At 53.5% G+C, this 18,386-nt stretch overlaps 1 protein-coding gene across 3 annotated transcripts; it reads left to right on the forward strand.

The window, feature by feature from the left end:
- Positions 1-7,511: 7,511 nt before the first annotated feature.
- SSTR3 (somatostatin receptor 3) lies at positions 7,512-18,061 on the forward strand. 3 transcript variants are annotated; one of them, XM_064491477.1, is made up of 2 exons: positions 7,512-8,904; positions 14,365-18,061. In XM_064491477.1, the coding sequence occupies exon 2, from the start codon at positions 14,400-14,402 to the stop codon at positions 15,669-15,671; it is 1,272 nt and encodes a 423-aa protein (XP_064347547.1). In that variant the 5' UTR covers positions 7,512-8,904; positions 14,365-14,399; the 3' UTR covers positions 15,672-18,061. The 3 variants fall into 3 exon arrangements, with proteins under 3 accessions (XP_064347547.1, XP_010993087.1, XP_064347546.1); XM_010994785.3 differs by lacking the exon at positions 7,512-8,904 and adding an exon at positions 9,007-9,742; XM_064491476.1 differs by lacking the exon at positions 7,512-8,904 and adding an exon at positions 10,542-12,921.
- Positions 18,062-18,386: the final 325 nt, after the last annotated feature.

Genomic DNA, 18,386 nt, shown 5'->3' on the forward strand with positions numbered 1-18,386 from the left:
GTGTTTCTTCCACTGAGCCCACCCCAATGGACACAGTCCTTGCTCTATACCAATAATAATGTCAGTAAATAAATTCTCTCACCATTGCGTGGTCTCACTGAGCACACACGATCTCATTTAATTCTAATGTAGGTACGAGCTGGTCTGGTTTGTAAAGAAAGAAATAGAGGCACAGGAGTTAGAGCTCGGCTCAGTAAAGCAGACACTGTACTTTTCCACCCACTACCACTACTCCCATCCTCCTTGCTAACAGGACCCTAGTTTTGTGCAGAGCAGCAATCTATCTAGCCCCAGACACAAATATTTGTTTTCCCAGGCTGCTTTGCAGCTGAAGTTCCAAGTTTGCACAGTTCTGGCCAACAAGACCAGAAAATCAGCTGGAATCAAAAAAAGTTTTTGTTTTTTTTCCCATAAAAAACGATAGAGCCAGCCAATGCTACCTTTTGTCCTGTCCCCTTCCCTGATGAACACTGATGAGATGTCTGGAGCTGCAGCAGCCACATTATGAACCTGAAGCCACAAACTTGAAAATACAGCCTAACATGTTAAGAATAGAAGAGCAGAAAGATAAAAAAGCCTGGATCCTTCCCAACTTTGGTCGACAGCTGAACAAATGCCAATGGCTGCCTTGTTAAGGCAATAGAGTGAAAATGAAACCACCTATCTCTTTATGTCACTGTTAGTCAAGCTTTCTGTTACTGTTAGTTGACAGCAATTATAACTGAGATTTTAGGACTCCTGGCCTAGTGCTCATTCCATTGTATCATTGTGTCCAGAACTCACTGGACATGGGGTGAGTAACTCGTTTCTGCTCTGAAAATTGGCTGAGGACCAGATCCCCTTTAGGTAAGAAAGAAAAACCTTGAAGGAAGTGGGTGAGGGGTTTTGAAACAGGAAGAAATGTTAGTTGTGGGCAGGAGCTGACAACATGATGATGCTCACTCATTCGACAACAGCCACTCCCCAAGCACCCACCTAGTGCCAGTCCTGGGCTGGGTGGCAGGGCTTGGGTGCATTAGATTTGGCCCCTTGCAATAACATCACTGCCTGATGGGTGAGGAAAGCACCTGCCAGATAAGCCTACTTCATTTGGGGCTCTCTGTCTGGCTTCTCCATGGGCCTTCTCCCAAAGCAGAGGCCTGGGGTCCCCCTGACTTCTCCCATTCTGTCACCCAGCATTCATTGGTCACCAAGCCTGGAAAATTCAGTCTCCCAATATCTGTTAAACCCAACCCCTCATCTGCCACTGCTGCTCCTGGCTCTAAGCCTTGCAACCATCCCCTGGACAGTAGCTACAGTCTCCTCACTGGCCTCCCTGCCTCCACTCTCCCTGCCTATACTTCAGCCTCCTACCAGGCAGCCTGGGGGGTCTTCTTCATTTAGAAACATAATTATGCCACTCAGATGCTACAGTGTAGGGCCACCATGATCCACTAGTACCTGCGCCTAGTGGACGCTGGGATAAATGTTTGTTGTTTATATAATTGAATAAGCAGATGAAAGAATGGACTTTAATGGAGAGAGAGACCCAACCAGTCTAGTGACCCAGCTGAGCCCAGCCTTCCAGCATTCTCACCCAGGCACCAGTCATATGCATGAGCCATCTTGGATGTGCCAGTGCAGTCGAGTCCCCAGATGACTGCAGCCCCAGCCAACAGCAGGTGGAGCAGAAGAGCCACCCAACTGAGCCCAGCTAACTCACAGAATCATGAGAGATGATACAGGGCTACACTGAAACAATGACTTTTCTGGGGCCAAAGTCTCTGCTGTCTCTTCCTTTGACCTCTTACCCCTCCTCCCTACACTCTTAACTCCCTCATTGCCCAAGAAATAGTCATCCCTGGGGACATCTGACTATCTAGGCCTTGTGGGATGTGGGTGGCAGGGCAAGGTAGGCTCTGGGGAGGGTGACAGATCTAGGATAGTTCTAGAGACTTCTGAAGCCTTTGAAGAAGTGAAAGGATGAGCAGTCATCCATATAATCTAAAGTTCAGTTCAATTCAGTTCCCATGTATTAACAATACACTCTATGCCAAGTGGTGCTTGGAGGCAGGGGTGAGACCCAGCCGTCTGCTCCCCAGGGGCTCAGAGGCTAGTGGGAGAAACAGACGTGTAAATCAACACCTGCCATGGGGTTTGATCGACATACCACATAAGTGCATTCAACAGAAAAAGGAAGAGATGCTGGCCTCAAGGTGCCAGGTAGAGATGTTTCCACCCCCTCACCCCTGGCTGAAAAGCAGCCCAACAAGAAGAAGAACATGAAACAGAAACACAGACTCTCGTCTTCAAAGAAAGCCGGAGACACCTGTGACCCCAAACCACAGCACAGAAGCAGGAAGAGCAGATGGAGGGGTGGTAAATGATTTAACAGAGCCTAGGAAAGACAAACCTAAGTGTCTGCTGTTCTGTGGTGGATGGGGTGGGGGCTTGGAGATGGGAGAGATGCAAACCTACTGGCCTTATGGAATCCTGGGGGGCTCTAAAGTAGGGGATCCAGACACAACAGATGGTGAGGCAGTAGCCTGGAAACAGAGGGGTTGTTTGGAAATCTATTTAAGGAGTACTTAGACTCCCCGGGTCCTCCCCACTATGCTAAGCAGCCAGGCAACCACCCCTTCCTAATGGGGGTAGGGAAGTCCAACCAGAGAGTTCTGGACCCAAGGACATTAGCTACACATCAGGTTGGGGTGAGGCCCCAGACTGATTCTTGGGGATGTGGTAGACTTAATTATGCTTAGCAGGTAATCACTCTCTCCATCCCCTACCTCCAGGGAGGAGGGTACTTTCCCACTCCAGTGAGGCTGTCTTGGCCATGTGACTTGCTTTTGGCCAATGGGATGTTAGCATATGCACCACAAGGACAGACTTGATGCACTTGCACCATGTTCTCTTGTGCTGACAAAAGAACAAGCCTTGGTAAACCTGCTGGTTCCAAGCGTACAAAAGAAATAGGGAGCAGAGGTATCCAGCTGACCTGAAGACCTGCAGCTCAAAGGAGATCAGCCTAGCTAAGCCCAGCCTAGATCAACCAATCCCAGCTGACCTGAAGTTGTGTAGTGAAATAAATGCTTATTATTGTGCACCACAGAGATTTTTGTGGTTGTTTGTTACACAGTAGTAGCTGACTGATACAGGGGGGTTCAGTGAAAATCTGAATACTTAACAGACTGTCTTCAGCGCCTTTCCCTGGCCCAGTTTAGGAATGCTACCACCCAGGAATACACTCATCCCAGACAGGAAACTGGGGACAAGATCCAACCACTCCAGTGAAAAGTTTTACAGATGCTGACATCTGGTGACACCTGGATGTCCTTGACAAAACATCCAGCTGTACCTACAGAGATGTCCACTATTTTGCAAGCCCTGCCTTCCTACATGGAGTTTCCAGTCTGATTTTTAATGCTTCATTCTGAAAAATGAATGGAAGGCAAAAGATGGCTAGTTAATTGAGGAAAGCCCTAACATGAAAGAGACCCAGTCAAACGAAGAACAAAAGGAACTAGCAAGAAATAGAGACAAGGCAGTAATCAGAAAAAAAATTTTTAAAGAAATCATTATTGCTATCCTTACAGATATAAGGAAACGTATTATATCCACAAATAAATACAAAATGCCATACTGGAGGAATAATCAGGAAACAGAGAAGAGCTCTTAGAAATTAAAAATATATTGATTAATTTTTTTAAAAATGGAAGAGTTGGAAGATAATAAGAATAAATTTCATCTCAGAAGAAAATAATTCTATCTCAGAAGCTAGAAAAAGAGTAAAATTAAACAACAAGAAAATTAAAGGATTAGTCTAGGAGGCTAGTAGTAAAATAATAAAAGTTCCAGAAGGAAATAATAAAAAAAATCTTCTCCAGAACTGAAGAACACATCTCTTCAGCTTCAAATAGTTCACTGAGTTCCCCAAACACTTGGTGTTGGTGAGCGGAACATGACCCAGGCATTATAAAATGTCAGAAATGTAAGGATAAAGCAAAGATTCTAGAAGCTTCCAGAATAATGAAAAAAGCTATCTAGAGTTACACACAAAGGATTGAAACTAAGAATAGGGCTAGAAACCAGAGACATGGATGGATGTCTTCCACCCTCTAAATCAAAGTCTAGCTTCTCAACCTGGAATTCTACACCCAGCCAGGCCATCCACAAGGGTGAGAGGAGAATGAATTTCAAACATGCATAATCGCTCAGGAAGTTACTGAGGATGCACGCCAACAAAATAAGGGAATAAACCATTAAAGAGGAAGACGTGGGATTCAGGAAACTGGATGTAACACAGAAAACACTGAAGGGAATCCCTGAACTAATGGTGGAGAGAGAATCCCAGGGTGTCAGCTGCGCCCAGGCAGCGGGGGACTGCGGGGACAGACAGGAGGAGTTTAGAAGTCTCCAAGAAAAAATTATCCCTGAGGTTAGCCCCCGGAAATGCCACTGTGAAGTTTTTATGAAGCCGTAGGTGTGTATGGAAGTAGTCCAAGAAAACGAAGGTATTTTTTTAAAAATCTAAGCAAATGAAGAAATGAGGCAATTATTAACCCCTGGCTGAGCAGGAGATAATATCTACATTGCATTAATAATGGAAACATTGAATATGCATTTAACAGAAAATTTGTTATTTTGAGAGGAAGAGGAAAAGGGACCAGAGTGTGTAAGAAATCTAAAATCCTCATCTACCATAACAGGAAGTCAGTAGATGATGGGTAAAATTGAGGATCTGAGAGACAGAGAAACAAACCCGATTTAGCAAAATGGAGATAAATACAAGGAGAAGTAGCTAAGAGGGTGAATATGCCTCTGGGACACGGGGTGGGCCAGGGCCTTGGGAGGACTCCTGTTTTTTTGCTCTTCTAAGTCTTTTTAGCACTATTGGTTTTTAAAGCTTATTTGCAAAGAGTACTTTGAGAAAAGCAAATCAAAAATAATTTCATTACAGATAGAAAGGAAGCCCAGAGGAGGGAGTGGCAGAGAATGAAAAGGCTTCAGAGAAAGCTTCCCTGAGCAACTGATGCCTAAAACTATTGAAGGATGAAGAGAGGGCCAAGGGACAGCCTGTGCAAAGGGCCTGGGGCATGTGTGAAGTTCAGCCTGAAGGCCAAGGCAATTAGAAAGAGATGAAGGGTGAGTGTAAAGAGAAGCAGGCAAAGGCAGCTTACATGGGTACCCAGCCATGGGAGGGATTGTGGATTTCATTCTACAGCAACGGGTGGCCCTAGGATGGTCTCAAGGAGGAAGCAACTGGTGTGACTTATTCTTAACAGACTCTTCCTACTTGCTGAGGAGGGGGTGAGGGCAGAAGCAGGAGGACCAACAAGAGGTGATGGTGGTTTGGCCCAGAAAGGAGGCTCCAGGGATGGAGAGCAGTGGACAGGTTAGAAAGAAGATTTTGAAGTAACAGCAATGAGGCTTAATGCAGAGAGAGGCGGGCACCAGCTGACAGGAGTTTCCTTCGTTTGACCTTCACATGAAACTTGGGGGCTGGGTGGGAATGGGGGCACATTATACTGAAGAAGAAAGTCTGCAGAGGAGTTTCACAAAGTCGTGCTGCTTGACTGAAGCAGAACTGGGGCTCAGACTCACCTGCCCAGTCTGCTAACCCACCTCCCTCGAATGCAGGAGGTGTCCCTGGGAACTGCTGCTGGGAAAAGGGGTTAACTAATTCTAATTCCCAGCAATCCTATGCAGTAGGTGTTGAGGATGAGGGATGGAGGCTCAGAGAGGTTAAGTCACATATCTAAGATCACACAGCCAGTAAATGGCAAAGCTGAGATTCAACCCCAGCAGGTGCCAGCAGGGGCTGATGAACCAGAGGACGTCCTTAACAGGGGCTCCAGTGACGGAGCCCCAGAGGCTGGGCATGGAAGGCTTTTTGGCTCTTCTCATCTTATTTGAGAAGAAAGACCTCAGCCTCACTAGCTGAGTCCCCAACCCTGCCCTCCAGCCTAGGCATTGTTGGGGCCGGGAGAGGTGGGAGGAAGTTTGGCCCTGGCTCTCGGGATGGGAGGAGGCTGAGCTGCAGCTCCTGGAAAGCCACCTGTCTGATGGCAGAGGCACAGTCATTGATCTGGGGAAGCCCTCCAATCTGAGTGTAGAGACACAGCCCTAGTCTTGAGGAGGCCAAGGTGTGATGGGGGAGACATAGCATTGTTCTGAGTTGGGGAGGTGGGCCCAGCAGCCCCTCCAGGACACTAGGCAGAGGTTACAGACTGAGGGGCCAGGTCCAGGCCTGAGAGTAGAGGCTCTCACTCCAGGACCTCAACGCCAGGCAGGGCGGGACCACCCCACGGCTCCCAGACACCCAGCGACACAGCACCCCAGAGTTCACAGGTATGAAGCTGCCTTTCCTCTTTCTGCCCCGCCATCCCCAGGAGGAGGGCTGATCAGGGGCCCCAGGGTCACTTCTGCTGGGCCAGGTCCCTGGGGCGGGGGCTGGTGTCTGACTCAGATCACACCTCCCCCAGCCTGATGCCCAGGACCCGTCACCATCTCTCCAGCCTCCAGCTGACATTCAGCAGATCACAGCCTCCCCTCCTTTGCCACCTGGCAGCTGACCATCCATCCACCCTCTTCTCCTCATTAAATGTGCGGTGCCGTGCTGGTGCCAGGCCTGGGGACACGGAGGGGAGACCCACACAGAGTCTGCTGTTCCGGAGCCCACAGCCTAGAAGAGGACACGGCTGAGTCTTGCTGAGCCTGGATTAGAGGCCGTGTGGGGCTTGGGGCTGGGGGGGTGGGTATCCTGGAGGTCCAGGGGAGAGGCCTAGCTAGTCCAGGGCAGGGGAATTTTCCAGCAGGAGGCTCTCTGAAGGAGGACTCCTCACGGATGGGGATGGAATGGGGTGAGAAAAGTGTCCCAGGCAGGGGACACAGACTGTGCAAAGGTCCTGAGGAGAAGCAACACTTTCTCACCAGTTCCTGACTGGTGAGCCTTTGAAAAACAAATCAGGTCACGAAACTCCTCTGCTTGCACCCGGAGGGGCTCCCAACACTCTGAGCCTAAGACAACAAGGCCCTCCATGGCCTCGGTGGTCTCCCCACCTCCCTCCTCTCTCCTGGTCTCCTCCTCGTCCCTCAGATGCACGCTGGTCATCACCTCAGTGCCCAGCACGGCCCTTCCCGATCTTCCCAGATATTTTCTCCGTCTCTCTGACCTCCTCAGAGAGGCCTTCTGAGGTCATCCGGCTGATGAATGAATGATAGATGAAACAAATGAATGAATGAGTGAGGCTGGGTGTGCCTGGAACACAGACAGGTGAAGAAAATGAGCAGAGGAGGAGACATGAGCAGGTGGTGAGGCTGGGAAGGTGTGAAACCCCTGGGAATGCTTCAGGGGGGGGACTTTACTCTGAGCTGCTGAGAAGCCCTGGAGGGTTGGGCCGGAGAGGGACAGTGCCCCTGAAAGCCCCCTCACTCCCAGGAGCTGCCTCAGAGCCCAATTACTCCTCGCAAACTTGTGCAGACAGAACCCTGATGCCTGGAGGCAGGGCCTTGCCAGAGAGATGGACGGGGCAGTGGGGAGGCAGGGAGGGGGGCTCCAGGTGGAAGTGGTGTGTCCCTCCCTAGTCCTACTGTGTGCTGCAGCAGCCAGAGCACCCCCTCCGGAAAAGCTGGATTCCCTGCTCTCTGAGGGCCTACCACATGGCAGCCCTGGGGACCTACTGACACAGTAGGTCCAGCCCTGGTCCTAAAAAATGGCTCAGTACAGAAAGGGGCTTGGATGGTGCCTGGCACACAGTAGGTGCTCAACAAAGACTCATTTCTTTTTTCCCTCTGTTCTCTGATTGTTACCTCCTTTGCCTTTCTGTGGGCAAGGTGCTTCAGAGCACACCTTTGGCACAAAGCCGTCCCACCTCTCCACTCACTAGCTGTGTGATCTGAGTAAACTGCTTGCCCTCTCTGAGCCCCAGCTTTCCCATCTGAAAACCGGATACACTAACTCTGCTGATCATAGGTGGTGTGGTGGCCATGAGGCACAGTGATGTCCTTGAAGCAGCCGGCTCCGGGGGAGAAGGCTTCATAAAAAGGCTGCCATTACTAATTGACTCTTAGGCGCTTATAATGCTCATATTGAAAGAACTTAGGAGTGATCTAGTCGACCTCCCAAAGATCCAGATGGGATAACTGAGGCTCCGAGAGGAGACAACTTACCCACAGTCACACAGCTGGTCAGCACAAGCTAGGGCACGGCGTCCAGGGGCAGCCAGGCCTGTGCTCAGGCCCCAGGCAAGGGATTTTAAACCAGGGGTCTACCAACCTGGCCAGTCTACCGCACTGCCTGGTTTTGGACAGTCTGCCAGCTAAGGCTGTTTTTTTTACAGAAGACTATTTGCAACTGATTTGATGAAAGGAAATACTAACTTTGAACTCCAATTAAGCAAAATGTTACCCCATTCAAAAAAAAAAAGAATTCTACTCTTCTCAGTAGTAGATCAGATTACCAAAAAAGTCCTCAATTATTAGTATTAGGTTTGAAATTTGGTCAATTTATAAATATTGGAAATTTGTTTCCTCCTGTATAATAGCTTTGATTTTGCCTCTTGGCCCCCGAAGTCTGAAATAGTTCTTTTCCCTGTTCTAGTCTTCACCCTTCCGGGGGCTCTCCAGACCCATCTAGACTGATAACCCCCGCCTGGCTTTCCTCTGTGGCTGACATCCAGCCCCTGGGCGAGGAACCTAGACTGCGGAACTGCGGACTCCCTGCCCAGTGCTCGTCCGATGCTCCCAGCCCTCCTCGCAGCACTGGCCTTGGGACCCAGCTGTTGCTCTGGGGGATGTGTGCCCACGGTGGCCTGGGAGGCGTCTGGCCACTGGCTCTCAGCCCCCAGCAACCCTGAACACCACACTCTCATTTCCAAGCCCCTGCGGAAGCCAAGGCCAGCGTGGGTGGCTGAAATCTCCCCGGTAACAGGGTCTGCCCCCCTTCCAGCCTCCTCCCCTAACCTGCCGCCCCTCCCCGCACCGCCCCCCCCCCCCCCGCCGCACCTGCGCTCCGGCCCCTCCTCCTGGCCCCTCCTCTCAGCCCTTCCCGCACCCCCACTCCTGCTCCCTCCTTCCCTGGCTCTCCATGTCACCATCTGTGGCACAATCCCTCTCTGTCACTCTCCCTGCCACCCCCTCCTTCTCCTTTCTTCCCTGTGCTCTTTCCCTGCATCTCCCTCTGCATTCCTCTCTCTTGCCCCTTCTCTCACTCTTTCCTCCTCTTTCTCTTGTCCTGTCAGGCAGGCATTTCTCATCACTCCCCCTCATTCTGGCTTTCCACCCACTCACCGTCTTCTCTCTCTGGCTCTTCCTTTCTCTGGCTCTTCCTCTCTCTCCACCTTCAACCGACCCCGCTTTTCCCTCTATTTCTATTGGTTTCTTAGAGTCCCCTCTTCCCCATTTCTCTTCTTTCCCTTAGGAAGCTTCTCCCTCCACCCCCACCCCAGGCTCCTGCCTGCAGACCCCCTCATCTCTGCCCCTACCCTCCCACCCAAGGACGTGTCCTGGAGATGGGGGGGTGATGCACCAGGCGCCGGTGGGAAGTCAGGGCTGGAGACCAGATGGGAGCGGCTCTGTGGGCAGACGTGGCTGCCGCAGGCCTAGGAGGGGGCCCAGTTCCTCAAGCAGTGTAGAAGTGGGCACTGTGTGGGGACCCCGGCTAAGCGGTGCTCAGTGGGGCCTGGGGACTGGACAGGGAGAGGGGGCAGCAGAATGATAACCAGCTTGGCAGCAAGGAGGGGAGCCCTCAGCCCGTGGGCAGGTAAGGAGGCTGGGGCCCTGATGGGGTCCCAGAGGGTGGGGTGCTGGAGCCCACCCTCTGCCCAGGATAAACTTGGGAGGCTGGAGCTGGGGGCTGGGAGAGGGTGGGTGGTCCCAGGGAGGAAGAAGGGCTTCCTGTGACCTCTTGGTGGATGGCGGGGGCTTGGGGAGTGGACATTAATCTCGGAATCTCATGCCAGGATTCTAGAATCTAGAAGTCACGTAACAGCAGAATGTCGGAGCGGGACGAAACCAGATGCTCATGGCATGGCATGTGGCCTCCTTGGTTCAAGTGCCAGCTTTCCTGAGCCCCTCTCTGTGCTGGGCTGTGCTCAGCATGCTCCCCTTTAATCTTTACAGCAACCCTGGGAGGTGGGTATGCTTGTCTTCATTTTCATAAGAAGAAACTGAGGTCTAGAGATGTGAAGTGAGTTGCCCGAGGTCACACAGCAGTTTGGCATCATCGCTCTTTGGCAGAGCCCCAGCCCCCAGCCTAGGATTTGTGGGCTTGCGGGCTGTGTTTCTAGGGGTCAGACCCCGGGTCTGAGGTGGGAGTGAGGCAGCTGGCACTGATCAGCACAATCTGGGCCTCGGCCCTGGGGCCGACCCAGGGGAACAACAAGGAGCAGAATGCACAGTCAGCCAGGGAGATCAGGGGCTGTTCCAGTCCTCATTTTCTTTTAGTCTGAGGCCCTCAGGGAAGCCCACAGGGCCAGGAGGTACTGATAGTTTAAGAATGGACAGGACTGGGTTTGAATTCTGACCTCCTACTCATCAGCTGAGTGACCTTGTATAATTTACTGAGCCTCTCTGAGCCTCAAATTCCTCCTCTCTAAAAAGCCTCCCTCTTGGGCTTGGTGAGGATCTCATGGATGTGAGTCCGAGGCCTCTGCCCGGGAGCGCCCTCCCACCTGGCTGGGGCTTCTTCTCGCTGAACTGCTTGGTCTGCTCCCATTTGCAGATGTCCTGGGTGCCATGTTAGGCGCTGGGGTTACAGAAATAAATAACTCAGGGTCCTGCACCCAAGAACCGACACTCTAGAGGGGAAGGGGTGGGAGACAGACAAACGGAGAATGACTGGGGTGTCTCGCATCCCTGAGGGGCCGTCCTGAATTGCTGTGGGGCTCAAGACAGCCATTCACCCTCTCTGGACCTCTGTTCCCTCTGGAACAGTCCTCTGAAGAGTCCGCCCCCGGCTTCCAGGCAAGCTTGTGCCAAAGATAAACCAGACAGGGAGAAAAAGGCCCTCCTCCCCAAAGGATGAACTAAATCATGCACAGTGTTCCGGCTCCTTAAAGAAAAGACGGCATCTAAATTGCGGGTCTGACCTACGCCCATGGAAAGCTGTAATTTCCTCGCTTCTGGCACTCCGACCCGTTAAACTTTGATGGGGAAGATGAGCCCAGATAAGGGTGCAGGAAGGGAGTCTTCCAGGGGGGCCAGGGGCTCTGGAGGGGCTATTTCATTCTTCTGAACAAAGGCAGGGCCTGGCTGGTACACTGCGTTCCCATGGCCATGAGTGTTAGCACGTGTTCGTGTGAGTGGGTACACACGTGTGTGCCTGAGCTGGAGGGGCTGTGCTCAGAGCTTACCCTCAGGCTTTGCCGGGGGGCATCTGTCCCTGCAGCCTGGAAATTAGGTTTGCCTGGCTCACTGCTCCTCTCCGGGGAGCCTGGTGCTCCCCTCCCTCCTCCAGCCCTGGGTTGTGATTGGCCGCCTGGCGAGGATGCTATAAAGGGGATCTGCACACAGGGAGGCGAATCAGATGGATGGGTGACGTAGGGCTCCCTGGCTGAGGAGGTCTGGACTGTAAGGTCCCAGGTTCACAATTCCAGGTCTAAAGAAGGCTGATTCCAGCATTCTGGAATTCTGACCTTTTCCAATTCAAAGACACAGAGTCTAAAAATCTATGACTCTACAACTCAGTTCTAAGATTCTAAAATTCTATTTTTAGGTCTCTAAGTGTCTAGGGATTTGGGTCCATGATCTTAATAGTTCAAGAGTCTGAGAAGCAGTGAGGAGAGCTCTGAATAGACTGGTGGGAGGCGTGGATGCCAGCTGGGGGCCCTGACCAGCTATGACACTTAGATGAGTGCCTTCTTCAGGACTGGCCTCAATCCACCCACCTGTGAAGTGGAGGGGTGGGGGATGGTCTTAAGAATCCTCGCAGCTTTGCCCCTTCCTAGCTGTGTGACCAGAGTGCATGGCCTCAACTCTGTTCTTTGTCTGTATTGTGGGGACAACACTAGTGCCTCATGAAACCCTGTAGGACGGTGCACATCACTCCTTAGCCTGGAACTTGACAGTCAGGGCTCAGTGACAAGGGGCTGGCAGCACTGTTGGGATCCTATGAGTGCACTGTCGACTGCTCCTCCCTTAGTGCCTGGGGTGAGGGTGGGTTGAGGGCTCTCATCAGGCACGGAAGAGCCCGGAGGGGATGCTCTGAGCCTGGCCAGCCTGCGGAACCATCAGGAGGAGCCAGGGCCAAGGGGTTCTTTGCCACTCTTGGCGTTGCCTCTCCTGGCTCTTGAAGCCCCTGGAAGCCCCAGGTCATTGCGCAGGATCAACCAGGCACGCTCACTTACTAGAAGCATTTCCTCTGAGTTGGGGCACCTCCCCTTTCCAGGAGGTTCACATCTGAAAAGTGATGTCCAAACAGGGCAATGCGGACCACAGGTCCCACTGGAGGCACTTCAGATCCAGTGTTGGGGCAGGAGGATGTTGGAGAAAGGAGCCTCTGAGAGCCTTCTTTTTCCTTTGGAGTCTCTGTAGGAAGAGTCAGGGCAGCCAGCCTGCAGGAGACTGGTGACGAGGGGGTCATTGGAAAGAGGGGAGGAGGTCTAGGCCCCAGAGGAAGCTCCATCTTTTAGCCTCGGCCTCTAACTGGGTTTCCTGAGGTTCTGCTGAGGGAGGCTAGCAAATCCTGAGGTAGGGAACCTCTCGTAGCAGGGCATGAATTTCCACAGTCAGCAATCCATCCTCCCTTTGCAACCAGATTTGTCCACCCAGGTTCCTCTGATTCCCTCAATGCCTCAAACATGGATGCAGAGCTTGTGCTTGTGTGAAAGGGATGAGGAAAAGGGCCAGAACTGAATCCTGGCATCTCCACACTTGAGGAGAGTCAAGTCCAGCAGGGGAGCCAGGAGGAGTCCCAGCTCCTCATCACACACGGGAAGTGTGGTAAGAAGATGCCCTCAAGGGAATGAGGGCTCGGGTTCCCATCGAGCTGCTGGGCAAGCTCTTACTTTCAAGATCCACTTGAAGGGTCCTCTCCTGGGAGGAGCTGCCCCACCAGCGCGGGGGGATGTGGTTGTTCTTGTACTTACCGCCTGCGTGTTGTGAATTGCACCAGTCGTCCTCTGGGGCAGAAGGGGTCCCAGCCGCCCACCCCCCAGGTTCACAGCCAGTCATCCTGGGCAGGGCCTTTGTGGGGACGCTGTGGGACGGCCGGGCCTGAAAGCAGGCCCTCAAGGGCTTTGATTCCCAGGGGAGGGCACACCTCTGAGCCAGTGGTTCTAAACTCCATGCAGAATCTGAGGAATGTGATGAACACACATGAAAAAAACAAGGACACATTAACTTTCACGTGAGTTTGGGGGGTTTGTGGATCCTCTGATGCTCATATAGGGACTGGGTTCAAGGTTAAGGACCTGTGATATGCAGCAGAGTTTTCAAATGTGAGAGCTGAGACCTGTAGGGGGGTGACCTGTTGGAGCGTGTCAGTCTGTTTCAGTTGCTGTAACAGACTACCACAGATTGGATGGCTTATAAACAACAGAAATTTATTCCTCACTGTTGTGGAGGCTGGAAAGTCGAAGGTTGAAGTGTCAGCAGATTCAGTGTCTGGTGGGAGCCTGCTTTCTGGTTCATGAATGCCTGTTTCCTTGCTGTTTCCTTGCTTGGTGAAAGGGACAAGGGAGCTCTCTGGGGTCCCCCTTAGAAGGGCACGAATCCCATTCATGAAGTCTCCACTCTCATGACCTAATCACCCCAAAGGTCCCACCTCCTAATGCCATCACACTGGGGGTTAGGATTTTAACGTATCAGTTTGGAGTAGGGGAGGACACATTCGGTCTATAACAGTGGGTGATCCACTTGGGGCTATGCCAGCTGGGCAATCATATGTAGAAAAGGCAAGGATCGTTTTATGAAGCAATGTGACCTCACCGGGTTGCAAAGTAAAATGCAATGGTGTCCAAAACGTTTAAAAAGTGCTGCTGTAGAAGAAAGGGCTCATGTTGTCATCAGCTGATTGGATGCTCCACTCAGCCGTTTACTGGACATTTGTGGAGCCCTCTTCCTGTGCACAGGCGAAGGGACACAGTGCGGCACCAGCCAGGGCTGGTTCCTGCCCTTTGGAGCCAGGCAAGCCCGAGTCTCACGCCATAGCCCTGCTATGTGGTACAGGGCGGCCACTTCACCTCTCTGAGACTCAGCTTCCTCATCTGAGAAGTGGGGATAACTTGCAGGCCACCCTTACTGTTCTGTGCAGAGTGGATGCGCTGTGACAGGTCAAACTCTGGCCAGGTGCCCAATAAGTCTCCAAGTTCAGTGTGATGGGGGAGGGGCTGTGGAGAGAACACCATTCCTTGCCATGACCAAGCTGTGTCCTCCCTCCTCCAGGCCAGTAGCTGACTGCTGACCACCCTCCCTTGGCCATGGACACCCCTGGCTCTCCTTCTCTGGTACCCACGACCTCGGACCCTGGGAACACCTCCTCGGCCTGGTCCCTGGATGCCGTCCTTGGAAACGCATCTGCAGTGCCGAGCGCAGCAGGGCTGGCTGTCAGCGGCATTCTGATCCCATTGGTCTACTTGGTGGTGTGCGTGGTGGGCCTGCTGGGTAACTCACTGGTCATCTACGTGGTCCTGCGCCAGACGGCCAGCCCGTCCGTCACCAGCATCTACATCCTCAACCTGGCACTGGCTGACGAGCTCTTCATGCTGGGGCTGCCTTTCCTGGCTGCTCAGAATGCCCTGTCCTACTGGCCCTTTGGCTCCCTCATGTGCCGCCTGGTCATGGCAGTGGACGGCATCAACCAGTTCACCAGCATCTTCTGCCTCACCGTCATGAGCGTGGACCGCTACCTGGCGGTGGTGCATCCTACCCGCTCAGCCCGCTGGCGCACGGCGCCTGTGGCCCGCACGGTCAGTGCGGCCGTCTGGGTGGCTTCGGCCGTGGTGGTGCTACCCGTGGTGGTCTTCTCTGGTGTGCCCCGTGGCATGAGCACCTGCCACATGCAGTGGCCCGAGCCAGCAGCAGCCTGGAGGGCTGGCTTCATCATCTACACAGCCGCACTGGGCTTCTTTGGGCCACTGCTGGTCATCTGCCTCTGCTACCTGCTCATTGTGGTCAAGGTGCGCTCAGCTGGGCGGCGGGTGCGGGCACCTTCGTGCCAGCGGCGGCGGCACTCGGAACGCAGGGTCACACGCATGGTGGTGGCCGTGGTGGCGCTCTTCGTCCTCTGCTGGATGCCCTTCTATGTGCTCAATATCATCAACGTGGTGTGCCCACTGCCCGAGGAGCCCGCCTTCTTTGGCCTCTACTTCCTGGTGGTGGCACTGCCCTATGCCAACAGCTGCGCCAACCCCATCCTTTACGGCTTCCTCTCCTACCGCTTCAAGCAGGGCTTCCGCAGGGTCCTGCTGCGGCCTTCCCGCCGTGTGCGCAACCAGGAACCTCCTGTGGGGCCTCCAGAGAAGACTGAGGAGGAGGACCATGAGGAAGAGGATGGGAGTGGTGATAGGAAGGAGGGGGCAGGGAAGCAGGGGGAGAAGGAGATGAATGGCCGGGTCAGCCAGATCACACAGCCTGGTTCCAGCGGGCAGGAGCAGCCACCCAGCGGCACCGCCAGCAAGGAGCATCAATTCCTCCCCCAGGAGCCCTCAGCTGGGGAAAAGTCGGGCACGCTGCACATCAGCTATCTGTAGGAGACTGAGAAGGGCCAGGGTAGCCCGAGGACAGGGCAAATGTGGGTGCGCTAGGGCATGCTGCCCAAGGTGCCAGGGGCCCGTGATGGGATGTTTGGAGGCCTGGGCTCTGATCCCATTGCTGCCGAGACTTGCTGTGTGACCTCAGATAGGTCACTTTCCCTCTCTGGGCCGCATGTTCTCTGTGACTCAGGGATGGGCGATATCCTCCTGGACGAGCTTTATCAGATGAGAAGTCTGGAGGGGCACCCCTGCTGGGCTGATCTTTCTGAGTAGGGCCAGGTTAAAGGGGTAAGTGCAGACTGGCCTTCCCCTTCGGAGACAGAGCATCCTGGTGCAGCAGCCTGAATCTTGGCCCTCAGAGGGATAAACCAAGGCCTGGATTTCCTGGGCTCAGAGTCAAGTTCACAAAGGAGGGATTGGGGCCCCAGGTTCATGGGGAGATTCACTGCGGCCCCGAATAGAAGAAAGTATTTTCTGGCAGGAAGGAGGGGCTGCTCAGGCCCCACATCTGCCCTCCTCCTCTTGCTGCAAGGCCGTGGGCCGGCTCTTCTCCTCTCTGGGCCTCTGGCCTTACCCGCTGACCAACCCAGCAACCCCCAGGCCCTCTTGGTCCAGATGGTCAGTGCCAGGACTCCTGCATTCCTGGACAGGAGGAGAAGAGGTAGATCTTCCAGGAAGCTAATTAAGCCCAGCTTCAAGGTTCCTGACTGCGTGGGCCCCTCTGAGGCCCTGAGTTGAATTTTGTACTTGTAAATTTGTATCCCATTTCTCAAAGAGGGACCTCAACTTGCTCAAACTTAGGCCACCCAAAGCCTAGCTCAAGCCCTGTTGGGGGCAGCTGACCAATTCTCAAAGCAGCTCGCTCTGTGTCCTGTGGCTTGAGAGGGTCTCTGGGTCTTTGAGGGCTGCAGGATCCTCCTTATAGGAAAATCCTCCCTGTCCCTCCCTCCCAGTTACGAAGGCAGGGACCTGGCCCAAGCAGGCTGGCGTGGAAAGGCAGAGTGTCTAAACAGGGCTGAGAGGAAAAGGCAGATGATGGCGAAGGGAGAGAAGGGAGAAGAAGGAGGACAAGAAGGAGGTGGAGACCAGATCTGTCCCATGACCTTGGAGCCGACCTTGGCCCCTCTGGGCAGAGCTCAGTTGCAGCATCCATGAAACTGGATCGCTGGTGCCTGACCTGATCTGATCAGCCTCAAGGAAAAGATGCCATCAGGGTGGAACAGCAAATGCTCTGAAAGGTATGGGGCCAGGCCCGTTGGGGGCCCGCAGTGCTGGTAAGAAGGGCTGGGTGTTGATGGAAGCCTGGGGGCAGAGCTGGGAAGCAGGGCCTGGCTCCCTGGAGAGGTTAGGAGGAGTGGTGTGGCTCCAGCAGGCTTCTGTATTCCCTAGGGCGACAGGTTGGGAAGGCCCAAGGAAGACAAGACTAGAGGAGTCTGGAGGGAGACCATAGGGAGAGGCCACTGTGCAAGGCTGGGCCTGGACTCCCTCTCAGCGGCGACCCCTTAGAGCCCCAGCAAGACTGGTCTTGGGGACGGTGGTACCTCTGGCTAAATCCCTCAACCCGCGGCCCCACAGAGGGTAGGATGTCCTCAGGGAACGCGTGTGAACCACACGTTGGGGGACCTAGATCTTTAGCTCACCTCTGGATCCTGTCTAGCCTTGACCTCTCTGGGCTTCAGTTTCCCCAACATAAAATGGAAGTGGTTGTCCCAGCTTGCCTGCCTCCTGGGATTTGGGAAGAAAATGAGTCATTTGGGGGCACTGCCAGGCTCACTACAATGGGTGGGGGTAGGGCATAGCAGATTACAAAGTGGAAGCAGCCCCCTGCCAGGCATGGCCTTCACCTCCTTCTCCTTCAACAAGTGGCCTCTCTGTCTCCAGCTCTTGCGGGTGAGGACACAGCAGGACATGAGAAAGGGGGAGTTGGGGGTCAGAGACCAAGGATCAGGGAGGCAGGGCGTGGGGTAGAGTGAGGGCCTCTCAGGGGGAAGGAAGTTTACAAAATCGAGCTTGTGTGGCGGTTGGAGGCTGGAGGCCCAGTCCTCAGTCTGGGGTTCCCCTCAGGAGGATCTGGGGGTCTGACGGAAGAGGGCCCCTGGCATTCCAGCATGCCCTGCTTTCCTGATTCCTAGGGCAAGTGAGCCTGTTCCACAAGGGTGGCTGGGAGGCCCCTTAGGGAAATCCTTTGCTGTTTCTGACCCCAGCTTTTGTCAATAAAGATGGTAACACATGACAACTGGCCTGGGCCAATTTCTCTGCCAGGCGCTGTGTGTTAGATCAGTGTGCTTGAGTGGGGGTGTGTACAGGCACCCATCTTCATCAGGATGCTCCTGTCTCTCATCGCTGCATGACCAGACCTCCTTGTATATAGCCTTCCATAGTCCTGGCCTCCAGGGATCGTGGAAGATGCTCCTGACAAGCCCCAGACTACATCCTTACAGATCTGGATCCCAGAGCATAGATATTCTCTCTTCCTGTGTCCAAATATTAGATCTCATGGAAGAGAGTTGATTGGCTCCAACTGGGTCACATGATGGCCCCTTGGGCCAATCACCAAAGACAAGGTGATAGAATGCCATGATTAGCTAGGTGTGGGTCATGTGCCCATCTTTCCAGTCAGAGAGAAGGTGGGACACTGTGATGGACAGTTTGGCCTTACCAGTGGGGTAGGGGTTGGGTCAGGGACAGACTCCCAATGGCAAGGAGAGATGA

This window comes from Camelus dromedarius, chromosome 11 (genome assembly GCF_036321535.1).
Source record: "Camelus dromedarius isolate mCamDro1 chromosome 11, mCamDro1.pat, whole genome shotgun sequence".
Classification (NCBI taxonomy): domain Eukaryota; kingdom Metazoa; phylum Chordata; class Mammalia; order Artiodactyla; family Camelidae; genus Camelus; species Camelus dromedarius.